General features: G+C 36.6%; 1 protein-coding gene across 2 annotated transcripts in view; it reads right to left on the reverse strand.

The window, feature by feature from the left end:
* Positions 1-26,963, reverse strand: part of MAP3K1 (mitogen-activated protein kinase kinase kinase 1) — a 72,006-nt gene that overhangs the window by 17,256 nt on the left and 27,787 nt on the right. For both annotated transcript variants that reach the window (XM_060761504.2, XM_060761505.2), the window contains exons 2-13: positions 16,296-16,446; positions 14,711-14,917; positions 13,850-14,050; positions 12,968-13,084; positions 11,465-11,613; positions 8,613-8,734; positions 7,979-8,060; positions 7,185-7,362; positions 4,977-5,267; positions 3,318-3,439; positions 2,083-2,174; positions 82-271 (exon numbers count right to left, since the gene is read on the reverse strand). In XM_060761504.2, coding sequence (XP_060617487.2) covers positions 82-271; positions 2,083-2,174; positions 3,318-3,439; positions 4,977-5,267; positions 7,185-7,362; positions 7,979-8,060; positions 8,613-8,734; positions 11,465-11,613; positions 12,968-13,084; positions 13,850-14,050; positions 14,711-14,917; positions 16,296-16,446 — 1,902 coding nt within the window. The remainder of the gene's footprint in view (positions 1-81; positions 272-2,082; positions 2,175-3,317; positions 3,440-4,976; positions 5,268-7,184; positions 7,363-7,978; positions 8,061-8,612; positions 8,735-11,464; positions 11,614-12,967; positions 13,085-13,849; positions 14,051-14,710; positions 14,918-16,295; positions 16,447-26,963) is intronic.

Raw genomic sequence — 26,963 nt, forward strand, 5'->3', positions numbered from 1 at the left:
CTGTTCTAAACAAATTAAATATTGCTATTGGAATTTAAAAATATTCAACCAGGAGTGAGGTATTTAAAAGTAAAGCAGTACCTGTCTACAACAGAGTCAGCCTGTAAAACATCCCCACTGACAATGTGTGGATAAAATTCACCCGGAAACTCCAACAGCAGTCTATCTATAAGACAAAGACGTCCAAGCAGTGCCTGCCAGTTGTTCGATTCATGTTGTGTTCCAAGGATGCAATTTAAGACAAAATCAATGCCACCAATGCCAATAGATCCTACAAAAAGCAATTAAAAGCAGAATTAAACACATGTGACCAAAACAGGTTCTAGGTGTTTTTCAATCATCCAACTTCCTATAGTAAAATCATTACTTTTGGCATTGCAAATTCTTCCTTATTTAAAATGCCCAACTACCCCAGCATTTCACCAGTGCTTATTTCTAACTACTTCCACCTGCCACTGAAGTGAATCTGTGCCAGAAGATCCTTTGAAAATTCCTAAAAGTGTTATGAACAAAATTCCCACAATGAATTTACCTTAGATATGACATTCAGCTACACTTTCATTCCTTCTGTTTAGAGCAAAAAGTGAACACTTTATATTAGAAATATGAAGATTAGGGGGGTGTCCCTTTAAAAAAAAACCCTTTTCCCTAGAAAAAAACTACGATCAAAGTACACATAATGAATTCATATGTTCCTAAAGTAACAAAGTTGCTCAACGCATAAGAAGTGCTGAAATTGCAGTTTCCTATTTTTCTAAAAAAATTCTGCATTTTATTCCAGAAAAAGGGAGAGATCTTCTCTTCTATGTCTTAAAAATGTGAAAAACCTTTACATCTTTATTTCACACATAAACATTAAAATTTCTTTCTAAAAGTTAATGTTTTCATAACTTCTTAAAGGCAGACAAGCATTCTATGTTTTAAATCTTTTCATAATCTTCTTATTCAAATATAGTTAACTGGATCAGAATTCTAACATTTATTTATTTGTCTGCATTCCCCAAAGGACCACAGCTATTTTAAGAAATTGTTTTAATGTCTCACTAACTTTTAGTCTCCCACTACATTTTTTTTACTTGCACTCTGAACTCTTCTCTTATATAATCTATTTCAGCCAGTGTCATTATTGTGGCAACAAGTATTTGATTCTCCAGTGATTAACCAAAATGGCCCTAATGTGTATTTCCTCTCTTCCACCTATGCTCTATTGTTCATTCGATATGAAACCCATTTACTTCTAACTAAATTTGTTGGTGGTATCAGCAATTCTACTTACTTACATTCCATGGCTGAAATTTCCTTCCAGCCCCCTGTGCTGCCTGGATTCTGGTTTTGGGGCTAGACATACACCTCTCATCCCTTCTGATTCTCCTGCTAGAAGCCATTCCATTAGTGAAATGATAGTGAGTTTTAGATATACAATTCTAAATATTCAGTTGGATCCTTGCATTTCTAATCTTAAAAACATCTCATCTCAATATTTAGTTCTTCTTCTTCTCTTCATTTATCTCCTATACCCATTATGTCAGCTTAGTAATAAATATACTTCCTGTTATATCTTATGTTTATATTGAATGATAACTTTGAGCTGGGCCTTGTTGACATTTTTAATATGTGACCAAATGTATATTGGGCACTTAATACATCGTAGTTGAGATTTAAATAGAAAATGTATATATATCTATGATGAAAAATGACTAAATTGAAATATAAGGTCCCATGTTTGCAAAATGGATTTCTAAAGAAAAAGAATTAAACACTATATACAAATGAGATAAATCAACGGTGGCTGTTTATGTAATTTCATTCAGAATCAAATTAAGGCAGTCTCTTAAGAGACTGTTTCCAAAGATTTTTTTTACTTCGGTTCCTTTTCTCTTCCATCTCTTCAAATTCTTTGTCAAAGCCTAAGGTTGGCCTTATCTACAGTTATATCAAATATGAAGTATGTGTAAATGCACTTGGTCACATTAATTCCTTGCTACCACTGTAACATTTCAACAGAGCGAGCAAAAAGATACTTGGAAGTAACAGGAACACTGATTATTTATGTTAATAAATAAGTATAAAATTAAATTTTACCAGATTTAAGTATTTCTCTGCCAACCGCTAGCTCTCCTGCCTGGCCTTTGCACATCTCCAGCAGTGTTGAAACAGAGAGTTGGCTTGTACGGCTATAAAATATCAAAAGGACATCTTCATTAACTGAAATTTGTAAAAGCAGTATATGTAGTTTTATCATTTACAAGCAGAAAAATATTTTATCCATTTTAAAAAAAAAGCATCACTAATGTTAGAAACAATTTTCATAAGTTTCTACCTTTTGTTTCATGTTTAGTTGTATCTTTTAATAGACAGTTGAGAATGAAAAACAAGACTATACCTTGCAAGATGTATTCACGCTAATAATAAATCAGAAGACATTATCGTACCAAGTATGTAGTAGTCCCTAATCTTCATTTGTTAGCATCAGCTTTGGACTCCAAGTCCAACATGATCAATTTTTCCACAGTTAGCTACGCTATGATCATGCTATCAAATATGCATCCCCATCCCTAAAGAAGCTATGGCCTATGGCCATATCTTGGGGTTTTCTTGACAAGGCTTCTTCAGAGAGGGGTTACCCTCATCTTCTGAAGCTGAGAGAATGTGACTTGCCCAAGATCATCCAGTTTCTATGGATGAACAGGGATTAAATCATAGCTCCACACACAAACCACTGCACCTTTCTGGCTCTTAAAATATTACTTCTATCACCACTATCATTATTATTTTGAGGTTTCTCGTTGCCAAGGCTGAAAAATAGTTTCAATGATGTTTTGAAACTTCTGCAGAAAAAAACTTATGTAATACTGTGTGTGATGGCACTTATCTGCCTCATCCAGTGAAAATTTTGTCCCGTGGTACATTGGTTATATAATCTCTAGTACAGTGTTTTGGCCTTCAACTCCCAGAAATCCTAACAGCTGGTAAACTGGCTGAGGAACCACAGGTTGAGAACCACTGCTCTAGTACTTTGTTTGTGCTACTAATTCAACCAAAGTCTTTCTCAACTAACGAGATATGGAAATTCTGAGCATTCACACTATTTTCTTGGGACATAAATATTCTAATGTATTATCTAAGCGAATGTTGATTAAGACTTATTAGTAATTATCCTGCTTTGTTATCCATTTCTTACTTCCAAGGCAAACATTATTCCATCTACAGATCAACATGTAATTTATTGAAATCTACTTTCATATGAATTGATCTCTAACACACGTGCATTCAAAGATTTAAGTTTGGAAAGACTCTAAACAGATTGAATATCATACCTGTTGGCATCTGCACACTTCACCAATATAGTCTCCACAACTGGCTTTAGAAGTTGTTGCAATTTTGTCCTCTCTGCTAGGCTATGGCAGGGTGTGTATACCAGCATGGCTCTTAGGGTTTTCTAAAAGAAATGAGGGGTTTTCTTTTATAAAGAAAAATCTACTAATCAAAATGCTATACATTCTGGAAAGATAGCAGCAACTTGTCTATTTTAGCAAAACTAAAGCCTTATTTCAACCAAGTTTAATAAATGTATTATAGGATATACTTTCATAGAAAAGATGCTGTTTTTGAATGCAAATATATTGATGAAGCTCTTATTATACAAATCTCCAAGTTTGCATATTGAACATTATTCTAATTCACTGATCAAGCAGTAATATATCATAAAGAGGAAGACCACTCAATACCTCTACTTTATATCATAGATCTTTTATTGATATTGCAAAGAAAAAATTCAAGTGGTCTCCAATTGAAAAAAACAATAAACTCAGTAAAGACAAGAGTTATCAAGTTCTGTTAAAAAGATCCTGGGGACTGGGAAATGTAGAACCTTTTCCCAGGACCTCATCATATTCTCTCACGTGTCTCCCTCCATCGCCCATCACATGGGGGCATTGGGACAAGGTGTGTTGGCGCCCTGATCCTGCCCCTATCAGATGGGGGAAAGGGTCAAAGCTGCAGGTAGCTCCATCAGAGCTACCCAAGACACCTTACATTTCATTGTTGACGATGAAGTGTCTTGTGATGCTTCCTCGCCACTTCGGCAATGAATGAATGGTGTTGGGCTACAGCTTGCGCTATGCGATGGCGCTTGGCAGGCCCTGTGGCTGAAGAGGAGCAAGGAGCCCAAATCCCCCAGTGTGATGAGGTGGCCAAAGTCTACTTTATGGAGCTGCTATATGTTGTTAGGGGACTTATTTTTAGTACTGTTCCCCCACTGGCCACCCTAAGAAATATCCAATAAAGGGACCAGATAATACAATTAATTGCATATTGTATTGGATTGCACTTTGAGTAATCTTCTAAGATTTCCCAGATTTGGAGACCAGATCATACCAGTACTGTAAAGCATAAAATCTTTGAAATAGTACAAAAATAATCAGAAGCAGAGAACCCATGATCCATTTTTTAAAACAAAAATCTAACTACAATCATTGATAGAATGAAATGGGATAGACGGAACCTGTAGCTCGGACATAAAGCTCTTACATGTGCCAAGACTTCCATGCAGAGGTTCACACAATTTATCTCCCACAAAATCACATGGTATATAAATTTGTCTTGGTTATAGTCACATTGTGAGAAGATTTGGCCCATATGTTTTTTGGAGTGAAGCCAACAACCTTGAGTCAAAAATTTATTTATTTATTTATATACTATATTTATATCCCACTCTTCTCAACCCCGAAGGGGACTCAAGGCGGGTAACAGCAGATGCAAAATTCAATGCCATTCAAATGCCCGATTTGATTTCTTCAACCTGGTTGCTTCCCAGGCAGTTGAACTCCCAATTGCCTAGGAATGATGGGATTCCAACACGTCTGGAGGGTACCAGATTGCAGAAGATGACTCTAGATATCTTGTGACTGCTTAAATGGCATTTTCCCTCTCAAAACTTTAAGAAAATCAGCATTAGAAAATCATAAACTACTTACTAAAGCAGCAACATACACTTTGTAGACAGGATCAGCGCAAACCATGGAAAGTACACTGCAACAGGACTCCACAACAATTTCTCCTGAGATAATGGTCTGTGACGACCCACTAGCTGCTCCTAGTGTTCCAGCACTTGTGGTATTGCCACCGTTGCTTCCAGAATTTCCAGTGCTTTCACCATTGGCCAGTAACAGAGCACCACTAACATCATGGGAGAGACGTCGAAGGGCCATCTCACGTATATTCCAGTTTCGTGAAAACAAGCAGCCAACTAATTCCATTCCAAATACCTAAAAGACAGACATTACAACACTCAAGCTTATTGTATCTCTCTGATACACTCATGTAGTGCAATTAAAATATACAGTGGCATGTTTAAATTATGGTACAGAATAGAAAATTGGATTGAAGGAGAATGTGTTTTGATCTTTGACAAATCCAGAACCAAATGAGCTTTTTTTTTTTTTTTTGGTCGTGTCAGGAGCGACCTGAGAAACTGCAAGTCATTCCAAATGAGCTGATAATGACAGATTTATGTGATTTTCAAATGAAAGCATTATTATTTTGAAGATGACTACTTTTGAATTGTTTTCCCACATACTGTGTCTTCAAAAATGGATAACTATCCCCACAAACTCTCAATCTAATGCTAAACACAAGAGTTGTGACTGGCAGTACTGTTTTCTCAGGGATTTAACCAGGACTCTCCAATCACAATGCTTTGGAAAAGGAATAGTGAAATAACATAAGATTGTGCTTCGTATATTCAGGATACTTATTCAAAATATAAAAATCTTTCTTCCAGGAGCAAGAATATTAAGAGCTCTCTGAGACTATAAGAGTATAACATTGGATACTTATTTTTATCATGTTGATTGGCTCAAATCCCTACTCTGTATGCCATTGTATACTAGAGATGTGTGTGAAATTCGTTCCTACCATTTCTTTCGAGTTTTTGGTTTAATCGGAAGTCCGAAATTGAAAGCCCCCTCCCCACATGAAAATCTGCCTACAGCCTGCTTTCATGTGCATCTGAACTTGCCTCCTTGCCTTGGAAAGAGAGTGTATGTGGGGTTGGGTGTGCAAACAGGCAGGCCCAGAGCTTGCCTGCAGGTGCACTCCGGACCTGCCTGCACAACCTGCCACATGCGCACTGAGAGTGTGGCGGCGGGGCATGTGTGGTGGGCTGTGTAGGCAGGCCTGGAGCCAGCCTGCAGCTGAATGCCTCTTATTCTAGAGTAAGAGGTGCTCGGCACCAGGCACAGGCAGGTGTGTGTGGTGGGGCATGTAGGCCTGGAAAGCACATGCCTGTCATTGCCTACAGCCAAGCACCTCTTACTCTAGAGTAGAAACAGTAGGTGCCAGGTAAGAAGGGTAGCCCCCCGCCCCGCCCCCCAATAATGGACCAATTTTCAGGCCCTGAAACTACAGAAACAAAAGCAACCCTCCTAATTTCGGGAGGTTTACCCCCCCCCCCCCAAAAAAACGGATCAGGGTCCCCAACGAAAGCCAGGACACAAAACACAACAAGGTTTTCCCCAAATGCACATGACTACTGCACACTCTATATCCATCATTTTTATATGTCTAGTTTTGCATACTTCACATTTGGCAAAAATCACTATGAAATAGGCCAATTTTAATTTATACTGATTAAACCGAGGCATTTCATGATTGAAGTGAACTATATCAATCTATTCCAAAATCTGAACATTTCTCTTCCAAGAACCCATCCCCTCAACAACAACCAAAAAACCCCAACAACCAAATGACAATAAATACAAAATGTTTCTATACAACCAAAAGCTAGCAATATAGCAATCTGAGAAAGGTGGCTGTATATGTATTACCAAAGTCTGAATACTGCTGTCTAGTTAATGACACTGCCACCCTGATTGCCAGATGTACTCAGAACAGGACTTCAGTGGAGGATTTTTAAAAGATCTTAATGGCATTAACATCTTCCATATCGCAAATATACTGATTATGCCTCAGGTGGAATTGAAGAATACTTGGTGTGCACCAGAAGAATGATAGTCAACAAAGCACCTTGTGGGCACAGAATACAACTTGATACACATGCCCCAATTATTGGCAAGGTGATAGCATGCAACATACCTAGGAGATGTGCATTTCTATTTGTGTTGTTTGAATAAAACAGAAATAAAAAATACAAATAAAGACAGATAGTGTCACTATTAACATACCTGAATCCATGGCTCAGCTAAATCTTTGTAGGCTGGTGGGATTTGCTGAACCCCATAATGAGGAAGGTTAAAATTACTATCTTGGCTCCTCCTTGGTGAGCTAGGTGTCGGCTGCTGAGTTTGCTGCTGGACCACACGAAGGACAGAAGGAGAATCAACTGGGCTTGGCAACTCATGGCTGTAATCAAAGATATGAACATTTTTTTCATGAATATAAACATACATTAGAGACTGAAGCCAACTCAAATATTTCAACAATTACATTGATTGGAATAGTTATCACTCAGTTTTTGCACTTCAGAAAGCTTCATAATACAGTCTATAGCTCAAAATCCATATATGATGTGTGTTTTAGGTTCAAATGGAGGCAGATATTCATATTTTACACATGGGATGAAGCAAACCAGTGAGCAATTAATGTGCCTTCTTGGTTTTGCTATCTAATTAACCATCTCCAAGAATATTTTAGGATGAAATACTTGAATAAATGGATTACAAATTATCTATATTTTCAATAATCTAATGAGAGTAGCACACTGTGGCAATGTGATTTAAACATTCAAATATTAATTCAATCAGTTTCCTCTTTTTTGGAACTACCAGAAGAATCCAAAATGTAAACTGGGATGTAATGTTGTATGAAGAAAAATGTGCTAAATTAACAGAAACAGACCAATCAATTCTCCTTAGTAGAAAAGAAGTCATTATAAAGGGCAACAAACAGCAATAAAATACATTTCACCATATGCCAACAAATGGAAACATCAATATAATGAAATGAAACAAATTCTTACCTATAAAAATCATGAGATCGCCACTTAGATCTACAAAGGGGGCATATAAGAGGTTCCCTGTTTCTTCTACATTCCTCCGCCCCTAAAAGTGAAGCAATGTAGTAACAACAAGAAAAAGTTAAGTTTACAACAAATAGAAACTACAGAAAAGATAAAATAGTTAAATTTGGGGGAAAACTATAAATGTATGATGAAGGCACGTAGAAAGCTATTAATATATTATATCTTACTAAATTCTGTAATGAATGTGGCAATTTGAGACACTAGCACTGTCAGTTTTCCACAAAAACTAATTTTTTTAGCATGCTTCATGCACAATACAGCTATATCAACAGTCCATTTAGAGAAAAATACTTTATATATTTTGGGCATCTACAAACTCATGGTCAGGACAAAAAAATCAAAAGGTCTTTCATATTTGCACATTATATATTATACCATGCCAAGATTTCTGGACTAGGATAAAAAAATATCTGGATTGTACTATGATCTATGGACCTGTTCAATTAAAGGCACATGTAAAAATATTAGCCTTGGCAATGACTTCCTTCAAACTTGTGGCTTATTATTTAGCCAGTATCTTAGAGGGCATCACTCCTGTATTGTAATTCGCATAATATCACCGGTGACTTACATATTGACATGCAGTGGTGGTGAAGTTTATTTCTACAGCCATCTTCACACACAGTCAAGCTCTCTTCATCCAACATGCCCAGCAAACAAATGGGGCACATCTGTTCTTCTTCATCCTTGATACTATTAAGAAAAATATTATAAGAGTAATACTTCTGAATTATTTTACATTTTTACTCTTTTACCAAGCCAAAACATTGCCCGCCCAGTGTATTTAATTGACACATTCTATTATGTCTTATTATACTGAATGTTTGTTTATACATTTTCGTTACCATTGATTTCAGCTAGAAATGACCTTTGAACATGGACCATAATGCTGATTAAATAGATTGGGGGGTTCATCTTATTCTTCTTCATACCAATCGACTTCAGCACTAGCGCAGTACTGGCATAAGCTACTTCCTACAGCAGTAATGCAGACAAGGCACATTGCTAGTGCCATCACTGTCCAGACAGCTTGGGCATTTAATGTATGCAAGCAGATATATTCAAATCCCTACTTTGAAATATAGATAAATAAAAACTTTGATGTATTTCCTTCCCAAAACAGGATTTGGCATAACACCCATCATCACATACATAATTTTCTGTGTTTCAAGACAATACATTATCTTTGCTATTAGAAATAAACCCCACTGTAGGCCTACATACAGCAAGCCTTCACAATAAATTGTAATGGGGCTATAGAGATTAATAGCTGTTGTTTTAGTTTTTTAAAGTATGTATTACTATTACACATTTGTATGACACAGCTATAGTGCTAAAATTGCATTTCTCTAGTTTCTCTGTTACGGTTCTTCCTTCTAAAACCTAATGGAGTTGTATGTGAAGAAATTAATAGCCTTATGGTAATATAAACTGCTACTTCAATAATATCAGGCAAAAGCTGATTTTACTAACTGGAGTGCTGTATAATGAGAGGACGACTCCCATTCTGCGACAGTTCCACTGGCTGGCGGTCTGCTTCCAGACTAAATACAAAATGCTGGTCTTTACTTTTAAAGCCCTAAGCGACTCAGGTCCAGACTATCTGACCAAACGGGAAGGGCATTATGGGAAAGGCTTATTGTGGAAGTTGAAGTCTGTTCGTGTGATATTAAAATTCACCTTAATAATCTTGAGGCAGAGACCTGTCTTTTGCTCACGATACTCTGTAAAGTTTAATGTACAGTACAAGGGAAGCCAGTGGGGAATGGCAGCTACCATGTAACTACTCTATTTCTTCAATTGTAAGACACAAAATTAGGGTAAGATGTACCCTAATTTCAGTACAACCAGCACCAACAAAAATACCTAAGGTACACCTGCAATTCCCCCTTTTAGAGATGCTTATCTAGGAAAAAGTGAGTATTATGATTGAAGAAATACAGTATATGTTACAGTTCAAACATTCAACAGAAAAGTCTGTTGTATGTATTTAGTTGATATTTATTATTATTTTTATTTCATGATGTTTGCCATAAAGCCACCAAGGTGATGTACAAAATTAAAGCTCTTCACATCCAAAGAAATGAAGAACATTCAAAAACCCAGTGGTCTTCATGAGCCAGTTAGAGAGAAGCAATGCCACTCCTTTTGCAAGCAGCGAGTACCCGGGCATAGCCAAGTTCTGCATTCTCAGGATCCACTCTATCTCTAGCAAACTGTCCTGCAGCCGGAACTGTATTTCCACACAGGAAATATACAGCTCACAACTTATATGACATCAAAAGAGAGCTGGTGCTATCTAGGAATAAGTGTAACAGGAATAGCAGACAGGCACTCTGGCAGAGGATAACACATAAATATTATTCCTGTCATATATATAGTCCAAAATAGAGTTGTGTGGAATTGAATTAGATGCTTAGCATGAATGGAAAGGCATTTCTACTTGTGCCTGTCCACACCGCCACTCCCCATTTCTTCCTTAAAGCTGTGGAGAAGGGAGCATAGCAGGGCTGGGATAGGCTATTAGACTGGGCTATGGTGGGCAAGTGTTCAAGTTTCTTTTACAACTGTGAACTTTTTTTTAAAGGGGGGCTTATTCTCATTTGTTTCTGTCTAATTACTAAGGTATCTTTGGAAGGTCTCCTCTAGGTGATGTTACACCAAATAGAGCATTCTTAATAGTGATGCTGTAACCCTTCACGATCAGTAAAAAGTCTTCCTAAAGGTCGCTCCAAAGGCAAGGAAACCCTCTCCAATGTGCGTAAAAGCATGGCAAGATGGTTAACCGCTATTAGGGGGAAAATATCACACACTTCCCCCTGGCAAGTTGTTAGGAGAACTCTGGGATAGCCTGCAAAAATCTGCACATGAAGCCATAAATTGGATTTTGATCACCCATGATATAGGCAATACTTTGACTAAAATTTGTTTAGGCTGCTGGAGCCATTCAAAATTCCCCTGTAAGTCAGATGCAGCTCACAAGTAGGCAATTCCTGGTGTAGATTGCTATTATGATATCACATAACCTAACATGGAAACAGTGAAAATAAAATTACACTTTAAAATGGTATATCAATTTTTTCTAGAAGTTTCATGAGAGTTCCTGGTACATTCATAGACCACTGAATATATATTTGGTTCTTTGAAGAAAATATTCCAGGAATTATCCAATAACACATGTTTAGAAATATATTGCTTTGACAGACAATCGACCCAGAAAAGAATAAAACTACAAAAAATTCATCTAATGCAATAAAAGTAAAAGCAAGCACCAAAACATTTGTAATTCAGATCACAACCAAAAGTTGTGCTGGTTTCGCTGCAAAAATATATTAAAAAATCATAGAACATAAGAGGAATGTATCTGAAAAGGGAAGCAGGTTGAGAATAATACTATTTATTTTCTTGACAAAAATTACTAACCTGTTTTCTGAACTAGATGTAGACGTACTAGATGATGACAATGTATGAGAATTTGACATGCGTGAGACAAACTTCTGGATGGTGTTACGAGATGGGGCTTTGATCCTTGAGCTACGCCTACTGTGATATTTCTGGAACAAACTCTCAACCTAACATTGAAAGAAAATGTTAACAGTATGCTATGAATTTCTCTAAGTTGATTATTTGAAGTGAAAATTTAATTGCAATAAGTATGGGATGTAATTATATGTAAAATAACAAGAACATCAGCACCCATTTACATGAAAAAATCAGTACAAAACGTTCGCAGCCATGACTAGCAGTAGGTGAGGGATACATTATAAACCTTGCTCTTTTATTAATACTTCTCACATTCAAAGGTTTAAAGAAATTCACTTTAAGCAAGATGGGGTCCAGCAATGCTCTAGACGTTCAACTACAAGCTCAAGAACCCTCAACCATTGGAGATATTGATCAGATCAAGGAAATGGCAGTCTGACAATATCTGGAGGGTAATAACTGCCCGCAATTGATGTATGACATGTAGACCCTCATCTTGACCAGATCAATATGGAAAACAGGGTAATGGCCAATCAATTGCAATCTGACATTAGCCAATGATTTTTTTTCCATTTATTGACACTGCTAGGAGAAAACAGCAGAAAGAACTGCTGATGTAATGGGTTTTTTTTAAGTGTTCCTGGTCTTATATACACTAATTTCATTTGTCCACTTTTACAGTCATGGATAATAAAGAACAATGACTGGAATCCTGTTGATTAGTCTCAACTAGACTACATCCACTGAATCAACTGTAGAATGGTTAATACAATGAATTCAATGGATGTATTCTATTTGGGAATAACAACAAGATTCAGGCTCCTATAAATTAAGAGATTGTGAGATCACTTTTTTGCTCCATACCTTATCATGTTAGAGAGATAAGACACAACATATATTAATTCTCAAGACCCAATAATTTAAGAATTGGGGCATCTTGTCAGCCCTCCCCATAATTAACTAGTTAATGTAACAAGGGAGGAAATGCCTTGCTTTCTTTCCAACTCTATGGTGACCCTAAGGCAAATCACGGGATTTTCTTGGTAAGATTTGTTCAAAGGGAGGATTGCCTTTGCCTCTCCTCTGAGGCTTAGAGAATGTGTTTAGGGTTTTAAATTGTATATCACTGTTTGATTTTTATCCTTGTTGTAAACCGCGTTGAGTCGCCTGTTAGGCTGAGAAACTGCGGTATACAAGTAAAGTAAAGTAAAGTAAAGTAAATAAATAAATAAATAAGGTCACACAATAGGTTCCTTTGGCTGCGCAGGAATTGTTTAAAATAGAGAAAAATGGGAGCTCTTTAAAAACCCCATATATTCTTTTATAAATGTGTGTATAGTTGAAATTAGCAAAACTTTAAAAGCACTACTCATTTGAACTTCTGAGTAGTGAATTTCACAACTATGAATGCTTATCATATGCAAAAAGGTGAGACTGCATTACCTCAAAGTTCTTCAAAGTCTTTCGCCAGAGCATTGGATCTGAAGATTCAAGTTGAAACACTCGAAGCATAACAAACAGCAGATGAATGCAAAACGTTCCACGTCCACAGCTACAGGTCTATGAAAACAAAGATGTTTTAAGTATTTTTTCATGGCTATTTATACATATAAGACAAAGGTTTCCCCTTGACATCAAGTCTAGTGTTGTCTGACTCTGGGGGTGGTGCTCATCTCCATTTTTAAGCTGAAGAGCCGACATTGTTTGTAGACACTTCCTAGGTCATGTGGCCAGCATGACTGCATGGAGCATCGTTACCTTCCCACCAGAGTAGTAACTACTGATCTACTCACATTTGCATGTTTTAAAACTCCTACGTTGGCATAAGCTGGGGCTAACAACAGGAACTCAACCCGTCAGTGGATTTGAACCGCCGATCTTCCGATCAGCAAGTTCTGCAGCTTACCGGTTTAACCCACTGCGCCACCACAGCCCCTATTTATACTCCTTTCAAAAACCAAAATCTACTAGTGATTAGGGTTATGCTTCTGTTTCTGTCCTTGAAGATTAATTTTGTAATTAGCAATGGTTTCCTTTTAATAACTTCTGTTCAAGAAATGGATGATTACTTGGGGAAGACAACAGGAAACCGATACTTATATTGCCCGTTTGTCAGTGCAAATATTCATGTTAGTGGGAATTAAATAAAATATGCCAATAACTCACTGAAAGCAAGACTATTCCAGTACTTGCAAAAAATTAAAGCATTTCACACCATAAAACCGCTCTGAACTGGATTCTTAAAAATGATTATTTAATATTTTAATCTACTCAAAATAGTCCAGTTCATAATTAAAAATAAAACTATGTGCACTGTATGCATACCTGAGGACCAATGAATACCCTATATTTATTATCAGGGCTGTCTCCTCCGATCAGGAAAGAATTGGGTCCTATCTGCTGTAAGAGGTACAATCTGGCTCTCATGACTTTGTTGACCCGCCGACTTGTTTCCTCTGGACTATATGGTGAGAAGCCATCTGGAGATGGAGCTCTGCGTGGTGGAGTTATTCGTCCACTCTGAAACTTAAATCCATTTATTGACATTAAACTTCAGTAATGTTGGTAGTTCCCAGCTTTTTCTCCACCCCATCTATACATGTGACTTTATCCATATTGTTCACTTCTCCATCACTGAAAAGAAGCCTAACTTACTGAACTAGCATTTGTGCACTGCATTCCCATAGTATAAAATGCTTTCACCTTTTCCAGTAAATAAGATTATGTGCTTGTTTTTATCAGAATATTTCGATGACAACATATTTACAGCAAGTACTTCTTCTCCTACTTTTAAACATTCTGCCATTTTACTTCTATAACTAGAACATTTATGCATCTTTCCACTTCGAAACTGAAGTCACTATAAGACTTATATTAAGAAATACTGAACAAATAAAAGCAGCACATGATATCATGTACATATAATGTGCAATACATGGTCAAGTCAAACACCCACCATACCAAAGACCTGATGAGGGAAAGGTTTTCAAAAATACAACATGTCATCCTAAGTTTAGCTCCTAGGATAAAAAAAATTGCAGTAGAGAAAGCTCTTTCAATGTGCTGCCACAATTTCAGCCTCGAAGGTGGCACCTCTGTGTGGACAGACAATTGAGGTGGAAAATGTACTTTAAATATTTATGGTAGTTGCATACCGTAAAAGCTATATAAGAGCTTCCAACTTACAGGGATGGGAGATACCCTCTTCCTTCTTACACCAGGTGATTCAGATTTAACAGTCCTAGAAGAAGATGAAGAAGTACTGCTAGGGGAAGGGCTCCGTCTCCCCTTCTGAGTAGGTGAAGTAGCACTAGGATGTCCTTCAGGAGGAGGGTCTGCTGCTAGTTTGTTTGCTTCACAGCCATCTCCTTTAATTGGTATTGGCTTTACCACCTTGTCAAGAAATATATAGAAATTATTTACAGTTACTTAAAGATCATCTTAAAAGAAAATAAATAATCACAGTAACCTCTTGCCATTATTTCCACTGTAAAGTCTGTTTTTAGATTTCCTTTTCATGGTTTGTTGTTTGATTGTTTGTTTGTTTAGAGCATTTGTATCCTGCCCTTCTCAACCCCTGAAGGGGGACTTGGGGCAGCTTACAATTGGCAGTCATTAGATGCCGACAAAGAAACAGTTAAAGCACAACAATTAACATAAACAGGTCAACAGTGGTAAAAATACATTAAAATGCAATAAAATACATTAAAAATATTAGCCCTTGAAATATTAACACAACCAAGTCTGAGTCCGCAAATCTAAATCATAATCCAGAGTTCCAGTCCAAGGTCTCTTAACAGACAATTAAAGAGTCAAATGAGCATACACATGACCTATACAACATAAAATTATAAAATTCCATAACAGTTGAAATCTATAAAGCTTTTTTCATGAAAACCCATAAAAATAACTAGTACTCTGGATTCTCTCATCTGAGAAGCCAAGGTCTAAGCATAAAAAAGACACCCTTTTACTCTCATGAGTTGACAAGCAAACATAAAAATAAGTCTAAATTTTGTAGCTCTGTTATTAATGGCTCCCATAAGGATGCCCATAAAACAGGGCTCTAAATTAATACTTCACAAGCTTTTAAACAAGCAAGCCTATCTGCCCACTGAAGTTTGGCTTTCTGTGGTAGTTGAGTGTAATGTTATAAAATAATGTTTTTGAAAACTGCTTTTCATACAGTAAGTATGATTGGAGCAAGTTTTTACTATATTATATTGTTTGTAAAAATATGGGGCTATTTCCTTTTCTATTCCAACTTCTAGAATCATAAAGTTGGAAGAGACCACAAGACTATACAGTCCAACTCCCTGCCATGCAAGAATCGGCTTGATTGCATTGCATGTCTGTCTTAAAACTTACAGACAGGATTATATATTTGTTTTTCTAGTTGCACAATACACTAAGTATTAAAATTGTGTTGTCTGACATTGTATTTGACCTTTTATTATTTCCTTTGAGCTATGAATATAAATATATTTCTCTTAGGACAAGTTAAATTTAAAATGCTAACTATAGAGGGCAGTGTTGTAACATTCTGAAAAATAGAAATTTAAGTTTGGTTTTAATTTCACACTATAAATCTATACTTTATTTAGAATGTGAAGCTTCATAACAAGCAGCTCACAGAAATAAGGAAAGGAAAAGCAATGAGACAACGTACATATTAGCATTATGGTCATGTGATTTAAAAATGCAAAATCTGTTATTTGAGCAACTTTTCTTTGCAAATCCCAATTTTACTATCTTTCCCTGAGTTGCTTACCACAGGGCCTCTCCTACTTCTTCTTTCAAGCCACTCATGCTTCCAGGCAGGCATACATGTTGCTTTGAGCTTCTCCCTGATCATGCGCTCTTCTGGGCGGTCGTCCATTTTCTGCAATCCCCTAAGCGTTTCTTTATTCTCCATGTCACGACTACAGTAAAAAATAAGCATAAATCATAAATGTCACTGCCAATACACACAGTAGTATGCTTAACATTTGAATGATTACACAAACCAACAAGTATTTTTCATCAGCCATAATTTTAGGTCATTCTTGTAGAGTTTTTTTGCGCTGAATTCAGATCTGTGTTTATTTTTTCTCTATCACTTGTAGTTTTTAAAATGAGGCTAATCAAATAATTAATGCTTTTACGCACTGATATCAATAGAATATAATTGATATCAGTGCATAAATGCATTAATTATTAGAGTAACTTCATCGCAAAAAGTACATGTGATAGAGAGAAAAATAAACACAGATCTGAATTCAGCGCAAAAAACTCTATAAGAATGATCTAAAATTATAGCTGATGAAAAATACTTGTTGGTTTGTGATTAATGAGATTCTATTGATATCAGTGTGTAAATGCATTAACTATTAATTAGCTTCATAACAAAAACTACACATGATAGAGAAAAAATAAACACAGATCATAATTCAGTGTGAAAAACTATGGAAGTAAATGCATTAACTGGCCTAATTGCCAAAACTACACATGATAGAGAAAAAAATAAACACAAATCTGAATCCAGCACAAGAAATTCTATAAGAATGATCTAAAATTATATCTGATGAGAAATACTTGTTGGCTTGTGTTACACGAGTATGAGGTGAAATGTGCAGACCTTACAGTAGTCCACTGTAATGTACCATTCATCATATTTTTAAAAGCTGATGTGATGGGAAAAAACAAAGATATATTTAAAATCAGCACAAAAATTGATTTAAGCAGTGCTACTCTCATTTCCGATGATTACAAAAAGTTTAATTTTGTTGGCTTGTGTTATATTTGAATATTCTGCAATACTTCATAAAGACTTATTCCAGTAACAGGGGCAAAACACTTAGGACTTTTAAATTAACAACATGTTAATTTAAAAGTCCTTAGTGTTCAAAAAAGAGAACACTGGTGTGCATGTGTGTAAGAACTAAATAAAAATAAACTCTTCAAATTGGTAATCTACCATAGCCTTTACACATAATTCGTAAGACAGGGCCCTGTGGTCACAGGGACTTTCTGAACAGACTCAACATGAGAAGCACTTGAAAGGAATATAACCACATTTGCTCAGATAAGAGACTATGAATATTGCAGTAATATGTGTTTGATCTTTCCAAAAGTAATTTCTTTATGTTTCTATGATTAGGAAATTAGAGAGAAACACATGGAAAGGGGATCTTGTATTAAGGGCTGACTTTCAGTAATATGGATTTATGACAATTTCTAGAAAGCTAGAACTGCAAATTGTTGATTGTAACTATTCAGTTCAGACGAAAGAAAACATTTCTAAGATTAATAAATTCTACAACTGGACATATTCACAAACCTATTGTTTCCCCCCACACTGAAAACAGAATGTGAGCCACAAAGTCATACTAATTAGGTAACAGATGTAAGCATAATATTTAATTTATAATGAAATGGTTGTATGCAACAAATTATTTTTTTCCCAAAGAGCAAGTCATTTCTTTGCCCATTATAGTATCAATTCATATTCCACATTGTTTAGCTGCATTACTATTATACACTACCATAATCATGATGGAAATTGCCCTCTGCATAGCCTACAACATCAGCTAAAGTAAATTACGAATGCCAATAATGAACCACAACAGCAATCATTACTGTCAACATTCATTATTATCACTGATGCTCCATAGCTTTGCTATTAATGACTCCCATAAGTCCTTTACACGGGGCTGCCTATAAAACAGGCTTGAACCTTGCCATTATCATTAATATAAAAATTTCATTAAATATGTGAACACACACTTACTTCTACCTCAGTGGCAAGAGTACAAAAGTGGCATTATTGTTGTTACTTCACAACTCTGAAACTTCATTATTTTGAGTTTCTGCCAAGAGAACAGTACACTACTTTAAAGATTTAGTAGGTATTAAGTGGCTAGTAAAAAGTCTTAGGTTACTTTAGCATATAAAAAAATAGATCACCCTTTGTCTAACCAATAGATTCAGGATATTATTCTGCATATGTACTATGTCTTTTGCTTTTCCCCACTAACCTGTGTAAGTGTTTTACTTTTTACATTAATATACAGTACTCTTTATTTTAAATATTATATAAAGACCAAAAATATATATCCACAGACAGGAAACAAGAATTTTCCTCTTCTTTTTACCTTGTCTCTTGACCTCGATAAATGATTCATTACCCCGACTGAATAAAGAGATCCATGCAAAGGACAAGAAACTACAGGTATAAAAGAGCTGTGAGCTCAAATGCCACCTTAATATGAATACTGTGAGGCTCAACTATACTGCTTCTACCATTATGTATCTCTAGGAGCACAATTATGACACAATGAATGTCAATTACATTCCAAAAGTCCAGGTTAAAGAAGGTTAAATACAATCTCACGGAATGGGGACTAATCCTCTTTTTTCAGGAAAATCTATCTTCTGACCCTATCTTTAAATCACCCCAGAATGGATCAGTCCCACAGGTGGAAACACACATTGCTGATGTATTTCCATGGGACCAAAATACTCTGGTGTGAACCTCCTTTTCACAAAAACACCAAACAACTTAAAAGTGGGATTTTGGCCTGCAGAATTAGGAGTATAGTGTCTAGATCCAGAGAAGTCATGCTACCCCTCTATTCTGCCTTGGTCAGACCACACCTGGAATACTATGCCCAATTCTGGGCACTGCAAGTGAAGGGAGATGCGGACCGACTGGGATGTTTCCAAACAAGGATGACTAAAATGATCAAAGGTCTGGCGAACAAGCCCTATGAGGAGCGGCTTAAAAAGCTGGGCATTTTTAGCCTGCAGAAGAGAAGGCTGTGAAGAGACATGAGAACCATGTATAAATATGTGAGGAGAACTCATAGGAAGGAGGGAGCAAGCTTGTTTTCTGCTGTCCTGGAGACTAGGATGCTGAACAATGGCTTCAAACTATAGGAAAGGAGATTCTACTTGAACACTAGGAAGAACTTCTTCACTGTGAGAGCTGTTCAGAAGTGGAACTCTCTACCCCAGACTGTGGTGGTGGCCCCTTCTTTGGAGGCTTTTAGACAGAGGCTGGATGGCCACCTGTCAAGGATGCTTTGAATGTGATTTTACTGCTTCTTGGCAGGGGATTAGACTGGATGGCCCATGAGGTTTCTTCCAACTCTATGATTCTATTAATCAAGCATGTTCATTTGTTAATTATTGTACTTATTGTTAGCTTCCCGTATGATTTTTTTGTTTAAAAACATCTGTAACATGTAGACAGGCATTAATTAGTGATGCAGCCCAGCAATGAAAACTTTACAACCTTCACTTGTTCTCTAACAAGGAGAAGAAAGTGGCTTCCTGTCATGTGACGGTAAAAGCAATATGTTCTTGCTTCTAACAAAGAATCATTTAAATGCAGATTGGAATAATCAGCTGAGAGTGAAATGTATTCTATCTCAGATAAAGAAAAAGATGCAAAATATTTCCAATTGTTTGGAACTAAAGATTAATGTCAAATTGAGTGTTGTATCTTGAATAGGTTGGTGATTCAAAGCGCAAATCTACCAAAGATGAACAGAAACTTATCTGTAATTAAAATGGTTTCTTTCAACGCAACCGTTTTGATTAAAACAGTATCCCTAATACAATGTTTATATACCATTCTGGAATATTGAGAGAAGCCTGTACAAGTCTGCTGTACAGTAAATTATGCTGAAATTCGCATTCCTGCATAAATTAAATACAAAAGGTATGGAGAAGCTGTCATGTTGTAAGTTTGCTTAAGTCTGGTTTATTTAGTGTGTCCCATTTTGAAACAAGACTAAAGATAATCTGTTTTAATGCCCTCTAAGTAACCACTTCCTCCTACAAAAACTTGCATCTCTCACAGACCCCTTTCTGTGTTTTCTTAGTTGTAGAGTAACAAGAAAGGAAAGGGCATTCACCAGTTGTGCCCAGTTTGCGGAACACTTTCCCCAAGGAGTCTTGCCTTGCCCCAAATCCAATGTTTATCTGTATATATATATTTTTCACAAGGTAATACTGGATGTGTTGGTGTTCTATCATTTTGTGATTCTGGTAGATAGTGGCATATATGCAATATTCCTGCTTCTTGGCAGGGGTTTGGACTGGATGGCCCATGAGGTCTCTTCCAACTCTTTGATTCTATGATTCTATATAAGTTTTTTTCTTAAAGCAAAAGAAATTAATATTTAAAACAAGGTCAACTCTCAGGCAGACATTTAGCACATTCCCCAATTCCATTAAGAAGTCACTTTCCAGGTTGGAATGTGTTCACAAACCATGAAATCACAGGATCAATTTTAAGAGTATATAAGGAGGAAACAAAAGTAAAATTTAAGCAGATAAAAAGTTCCTGCAGTCCTGCCCTCAGTTTGTTGTTGTCACATGTCTTTGGTGATCAGCTCCAATTTATGGTAACGATTAGTAGGCCTTCTTGACAAGATTTATTTAGGGAAGATTTGTCATTGCTCTTCACTGAAGCTAAGAAGTATGATTTCCCCAAGTGAGTTAGATGGAAAGGACAGATAGAAGCAGTGTACTGATGACACCAAATTCCAAACCTCTCCTTGAAGTTTCATGTAATAATAATAATAATAATAATAATAATAACTTTATTTATATTTTGCTCTATTTCCCCAAGGGGACTCAGGGTGGATTCCAACAAACAAAAAAGGCAAACATTCAATGCCCCAGTGAAACAACAGATACAAACATAACCCAAAATAACTTAAAATATAGCTAATCAAAAATTAAATAACATAAAACCTAAATATAAAACATTCACATTTATTTACAGGAGCCAACGAAGATTCACTAAAATATGTGAGTTAATTGTGTGGCCAATAATGTTAACTGGGCAAACATGGTCTGACAACACCCAAATAGAATAATAGTGTTCAATCAGAGGTCTAGTGGCTGTTTCTCATCATCTAATCCTTCTCCTCTCCATATGCTAATGCGAAGAAGTAAATTTTCAGTTGTTTTTTGAAGGGAGGGCAGCTTTATTTCTTTAGGGAGGAAGTTCCAGAAGTGGCCGGGGGGGGGGGGGATGACCACAGAGAAGGCCCTCTCTCTCATTTCCACCAGAATCAGTGTACTGGTGACACCAAACTCCAAACCTCTCCTTCAATTTTCATGTAACATGTTAACTGAACCTTGAAAGACACTACAGACCAACAGCAATCCCCTCAAGTCCCATCCCAGAAAGGTGGCCCAAAGAAAAGTAATTGAGATGTCAAGCAAAACCAATAGGGGCATGCACACACTCTTTCCAGTTTCCAATTTAGGTCATCCACCAAGGTGACCAAAGTGCTCTCTGTCCCATAATCAAAGCTGACGCCTGATTCAAATGCATTTCATAAGATGATCACTATGCCACTGGTTCGCATTAACTGAAGAAAGAATTCTGAAACATATCATTGAATCTAAAATTATGCACAAGTAATGTTATTGTCACCACTATGCCATTTTCTTTTTCAAAAGCTTCATGGGATATGTGTTTGGTAGGTCAAGATGTAGAATAGGATGCATTTCACAGTTCAGTCACCATTTGATAGGGAAGCCCGCCATCACATCCACCCCCAAAAAACCCCAATTGCTATGGATAATCAAATAATACAAAATCACAAAATCAATATATGTCATTGTACTGGATTTGAATTTGGTTACTGGTTATGTTTATGTAAAACTTTTCAAAACCTGTAATAAAAATGAAATATTTCTTGTGCTTCAAAATATTAAAATACATGTATATGTTCTTCAAATGTATCTTAATGAGACTTAAACATTACCAAAACTTCACTGAGGATTTCCTACTATAAAATTCCTCTAGTCATTCCAAACATCTTGTCTGCATCGGAACGCCATTGGATAACACAGGTTCACTCCACTAATACTTCTGGCATTGTTCCATACAATTTTACTTGTTAGGTCGCCTGTGGCTCTTCCACTTCAAACGCAGATAACCAGAAACAGAAAGGACGTATGTATAAGAGGTAAAAGCATAGAAGCTGCTCAGAACTTGGAACCAGTCATATGACCAACTTTATTTTTCATCCTGTTTTTTGTTCACATCACAATTCCTCTTTAATTAATAAAACCTCAGGGAAAGCTGTTTATGAGATGTGTACCTATTTCCTAAAATTATCATTAATCCGTTTTGATCCATCTGCATCTCCTTGTACAAGTCTGCCTGGGATCTGAGATCTTTGGAAGAGGCCCTTATCTCAGTCCTGCCTTCATCTCAAGCTTGATTGTTGGGAACAAGAGAGGGCCTTTTCGGTGGCTGCCCGTCAACTCTGGAACTCCCTTCCCAGGGAAGCCAGAATGGCCCCCTCCCTGCTGTCCTTCCATCAGGAGGCCAAAACCTTGTTATTCAGGCAGACTTTTGAATAAACGTTTTAAGATCAGTCGGGGGTGCTGTGGCTTTTAGCTTTGCATGTGTTTTTATGGATTTTAACTGTGATTTTTAAAATTCCATTGTTATTTAATTTTTGTTTTAATGTTTTTATATTTGTAGATTTTAAATTGTATTGCAATTCTTTTAATGCAAGCTGTTTTGAGTCTTCTTTGTGGAGAGAAAAAGTGGGGCATAAATAATCAAAATATTCTATAGCTCAATCTTTTCCACAACCACTTACTGAAAAGTTTAACATTAACTATAAATACCAGAATACTCAACAATGTAAATTCTGATAACTAAAAATCATCTTATACATATTCAAGCAACATATTCAAGCTCAAGGAGAATATTTTTTAAAAAACCAAGGCAGATAATTGTAACAATAAACTTTTTAAAACATAGCAGACTGAAACAAAAAGAGTTTGTTCCTGGAGTACATTACTGTTACCACAGGAGGAGAAAAATATACAGGCAACCACTTGGTTGAACATTTAAGTTACATTTGAAAGTCAGTATGACCGATTTTTAATTTTGCATGATAAAAGTATTAGCATGCAACTATAAGGTCAAGAGAGAAAAAAATGCAGGGCTACTGAAACCCATAAGCCATCTTTACAAAGTTGTTAATCTAAATGCAAGTAATTATAATAGTGATGTTATGTTAGAGATTTTTCACACATGCCTGCAACTCCAAAGTTACACTTCCCATAGCAATAGTTCAGTCAACCTGCATAATTATATTTTCAAATAATGCATGTGTCATAGAGGCATTAAAGTTAACATAACATTTAGCAATACAAGTGGGGCCCCTTTATGGTAGCTGTGGGAACTTCCTGGTTTGAGCATACACGTAGAAATGACTGCTACAAATATTTCATCAAGAATTTCACATACCTTAATTCTTGAGCTATTTCTATTTATCGTGTCGGGGCAGACCAAACAGTTGCATTGCATTTTTTAACAAACAAACAAACAAACAAAACACAAAGTGTGCAAGCTTGGACAGTACTAAAAAATTACACAATATTCTAAAGACTGGCCAGTAACCAAATTATTTCCAGGAGCCTGAGGGTCCTTTTGACTTCTTTTCTTTTTTTTTAGCACAGCAGCCCTACATGCTGTACTGCAATCTACCTTTGAACTGAGAGTAGTTGTCTAAAACACTTTGTACAACTATGTGGTAGTCAACTATTAAAGGAAATAAAAGTACAAAAAAATCCAAGGACTTGCCCTACTTTCTTCCATAATGTTAGGCCATCATTTGGATCCAGAAGCAGAGAATTTTCAGATTATAAGACATGCAAGACATTGTCAGTCTTAGAAAGCTAAAATTTAAAAACATGATGCTTTTGCCATTTTAACCTAGTCCTTGTGGTACCTTTTTGACCAACGGATTACCCCAATATAATTCTTCCTGACAAGGGCAAGCAGATGTAAAGTAAAAAAAAATATGGCTGCAGGTCAAACACCTTCTCTCTCTGATCCTGTATTTTCTCCAACAACTCATCAATATGACCTTAAACAATCGTACTACACATTTGAAGCCCAAGTAACCAACATTTTAAATAGAGTGGTTTGAACAGAAACCAGAACCCGAACATTAGTATTAACTTACTGTTTTTAACAGCATTTTCCTATTGTCATTTACTATAATTTTATGGTTGAAATTAATCTCAATGTGCTTGCCACTTCTGAAAATTTGCTGTCAATGGAAATCCGTTAGTAAAATTTTCTTTAAAGAACTCACACCCACGTGCATGTGCATGTGGACAGACGCACACACAGAGGGAACCACTGGGAAAGGACAGGAAGTGAAAGTCTTCCTGTCTAAAGGGAAGCTTGTCTCTGCAATAGTGCTTGCAGCCCTCAGCAGTTTACATGCAATGTTTTAAAAGCCTGGACTTCACAGATTACCTCCTCTTAATATCTTAATTTGCAACTTTCACAGGAAAATGCAACAAAAACGACAGAAAGAGGAAACAGAGGTATTGGTAGGCATAAGAAACTTACACAAAACGCTGACTGTTGGGGTGAAAGACACAGAAAACCAGATGAGAGGTGAAACAGAGTGCCCAGAAAAGAATAAAGGAAAGATGCAGAGCCATTTCATTGTTTGGATAGGCAATTTCCTGCTTCCCATCAAGACGCTATTGTTAAATGTTCCCATGCATGGAAATGAGAGCCGACCACAGAAGTCAATGGGAAAATGCAGGCTTTAGATGAAGCCAAGATTGGGCACCACTGGGCTCAGTGCCATCTCAAAAAACAAAAACATTAACATCCTTATTAAAGGTGAAACTTTAAAAAAAGCCCTGGTAATGCAGACAACGAAGGACATGAGGTTCACTGTACCAGGTTGTAAGTGGTTGATTTAACAGTCTGCAGTGCAGTTCTCATTGAAAGCAACAGATCTGGCTTTGTGCTATTGACACTACGACATTGTCTAGATTTTAGAGTACAGAGTGACTTGCAGAGTGATCTGAAGTTGAGCATACAATAACCCTACAATATTTCCCATTATTTTAATCCCGACCATTGAAAGTTGAACTGCCTTTAATATGAAATGCCCTACAATACAGTGCAACTTTATATCCTATTGCAGACTGGATAGGAGTATTAACACAGTAGATTTTAGTATCCTTGCAATGTAGCCCACTGTCATTATAGTAGATCAGAGGTGAAGCTGCAGTTGTTTTAAATTTCAAGTCAGCCCTTCCCCTGCCAATACCTCTAAGTTTAGCGAAGATAAATTGACCCGCAAAGACAAATCAAGAACCAATTTGCACTGCTTGGATTGCATCCGAACTGACACAGACACAGATTAATTGTACTTACTTTTTTGTGTTCAGTCCTATTGGTGTCACTATTGCAAGGTCCCAGTTGTCAGTTCTAATAGTAAACTCAACCAGTCAATGCTAACAGGATAATAGACAAAATGGGGACACTGAGGAAAAATAGAGATAGCAGCATGCTTAAGGGAGTTCAAATAGTTAAACTGGTTTTTCAAAAGAACTGAGGCAAGAAACCCTTAATTGAACACGTTCGGTGGCCTCATAAAGTGCCTATTCTGAGGACATATAGAAAACTAGGGTATAGAACTGAATGAAGTACATCCTTTAAAAAGTGTGTTGGGATGGCTCATTGGAGAAGTACTTTACACTGCAATGTTTTGTTACTTGTCCCACTTATAACTGAAAGAAAACTAAACAAGGTAAATCTAAACTAGAACATCCCTCCTGAATTTACCAAACTACAATCTAGTGCTACCAGCAGTACTCTAGCTCCCCACCCCCACCCCCGCTGCCTCTGCTTAACTACTGTTACAACCACTGCAGCTTCCCATCAGTCTCCAGTTTATCATTATTACAGCAGAATAGATTATTAGTGCTGCTGCTAAGATGTTTCTATAAAAAAGCTAAAGTGTTGCCATTCATTATTATTCATATCCCCAGCATGTGGAAGCCATAACATACTTTAGGGCTGATATTCTCAAACCAGCTGATGCAGAGGACTGGCAATTATTACTTTTTTGTGCCGGACAGCATATTTGTGTCCAGTGACCATAATTGCTTTTTCTTTTCTTTTCTGGAAACTCATCAGGAACTAAGAGGCAATGGTTCAGGGAACTGGATTCTTCTAGGAGTCATTGTGCAAGTTCAAAGACGTTGCTGCTGCTTTACCTTCAGGTGGCGCCAGAACAAAAGTTTTACAAATACATAAACAAGTCTAAGGTATGTATAGCATGTACCTTCTTGCAATACATACACGTAATTGGCCAATTCTTTTGTAATGAAGTAGTTTTTCCTAATTATATTGCACTGAATCTGGATTAATCACCCAATACATTTTAATCCATCATTCTTCTGAGCAAGTCTAGCCAAAGTTTTACTATTGTTTTATCACAGACACTCTGAAAGTAGGTCAAGAACCATTCTGATCCCATATTGAGAGCCCAGCGAGCTTTGGAGGTGTGAGTAGGAGTAAAATTGTCTCTTCTCCGTCACTGTACAGCTGTACACCATTACCTATGCCATTAGACTTGAATTTTAACTCATCTCC

This window comes from Anolis sagrei, chromosome 2 (assembly GCF_037176765.1).
Source record: "Anolis sagrei isolate rAnoSag1 chromosome 2, rAnoSag1.mat, whole genome shotgun sequence".
Lineage (NCBI taxonomy): Eukaryota > Metazoa > Chordata > Lepidosauria > Squamata > Dactyloidae > Anolis > Anolis sagrei.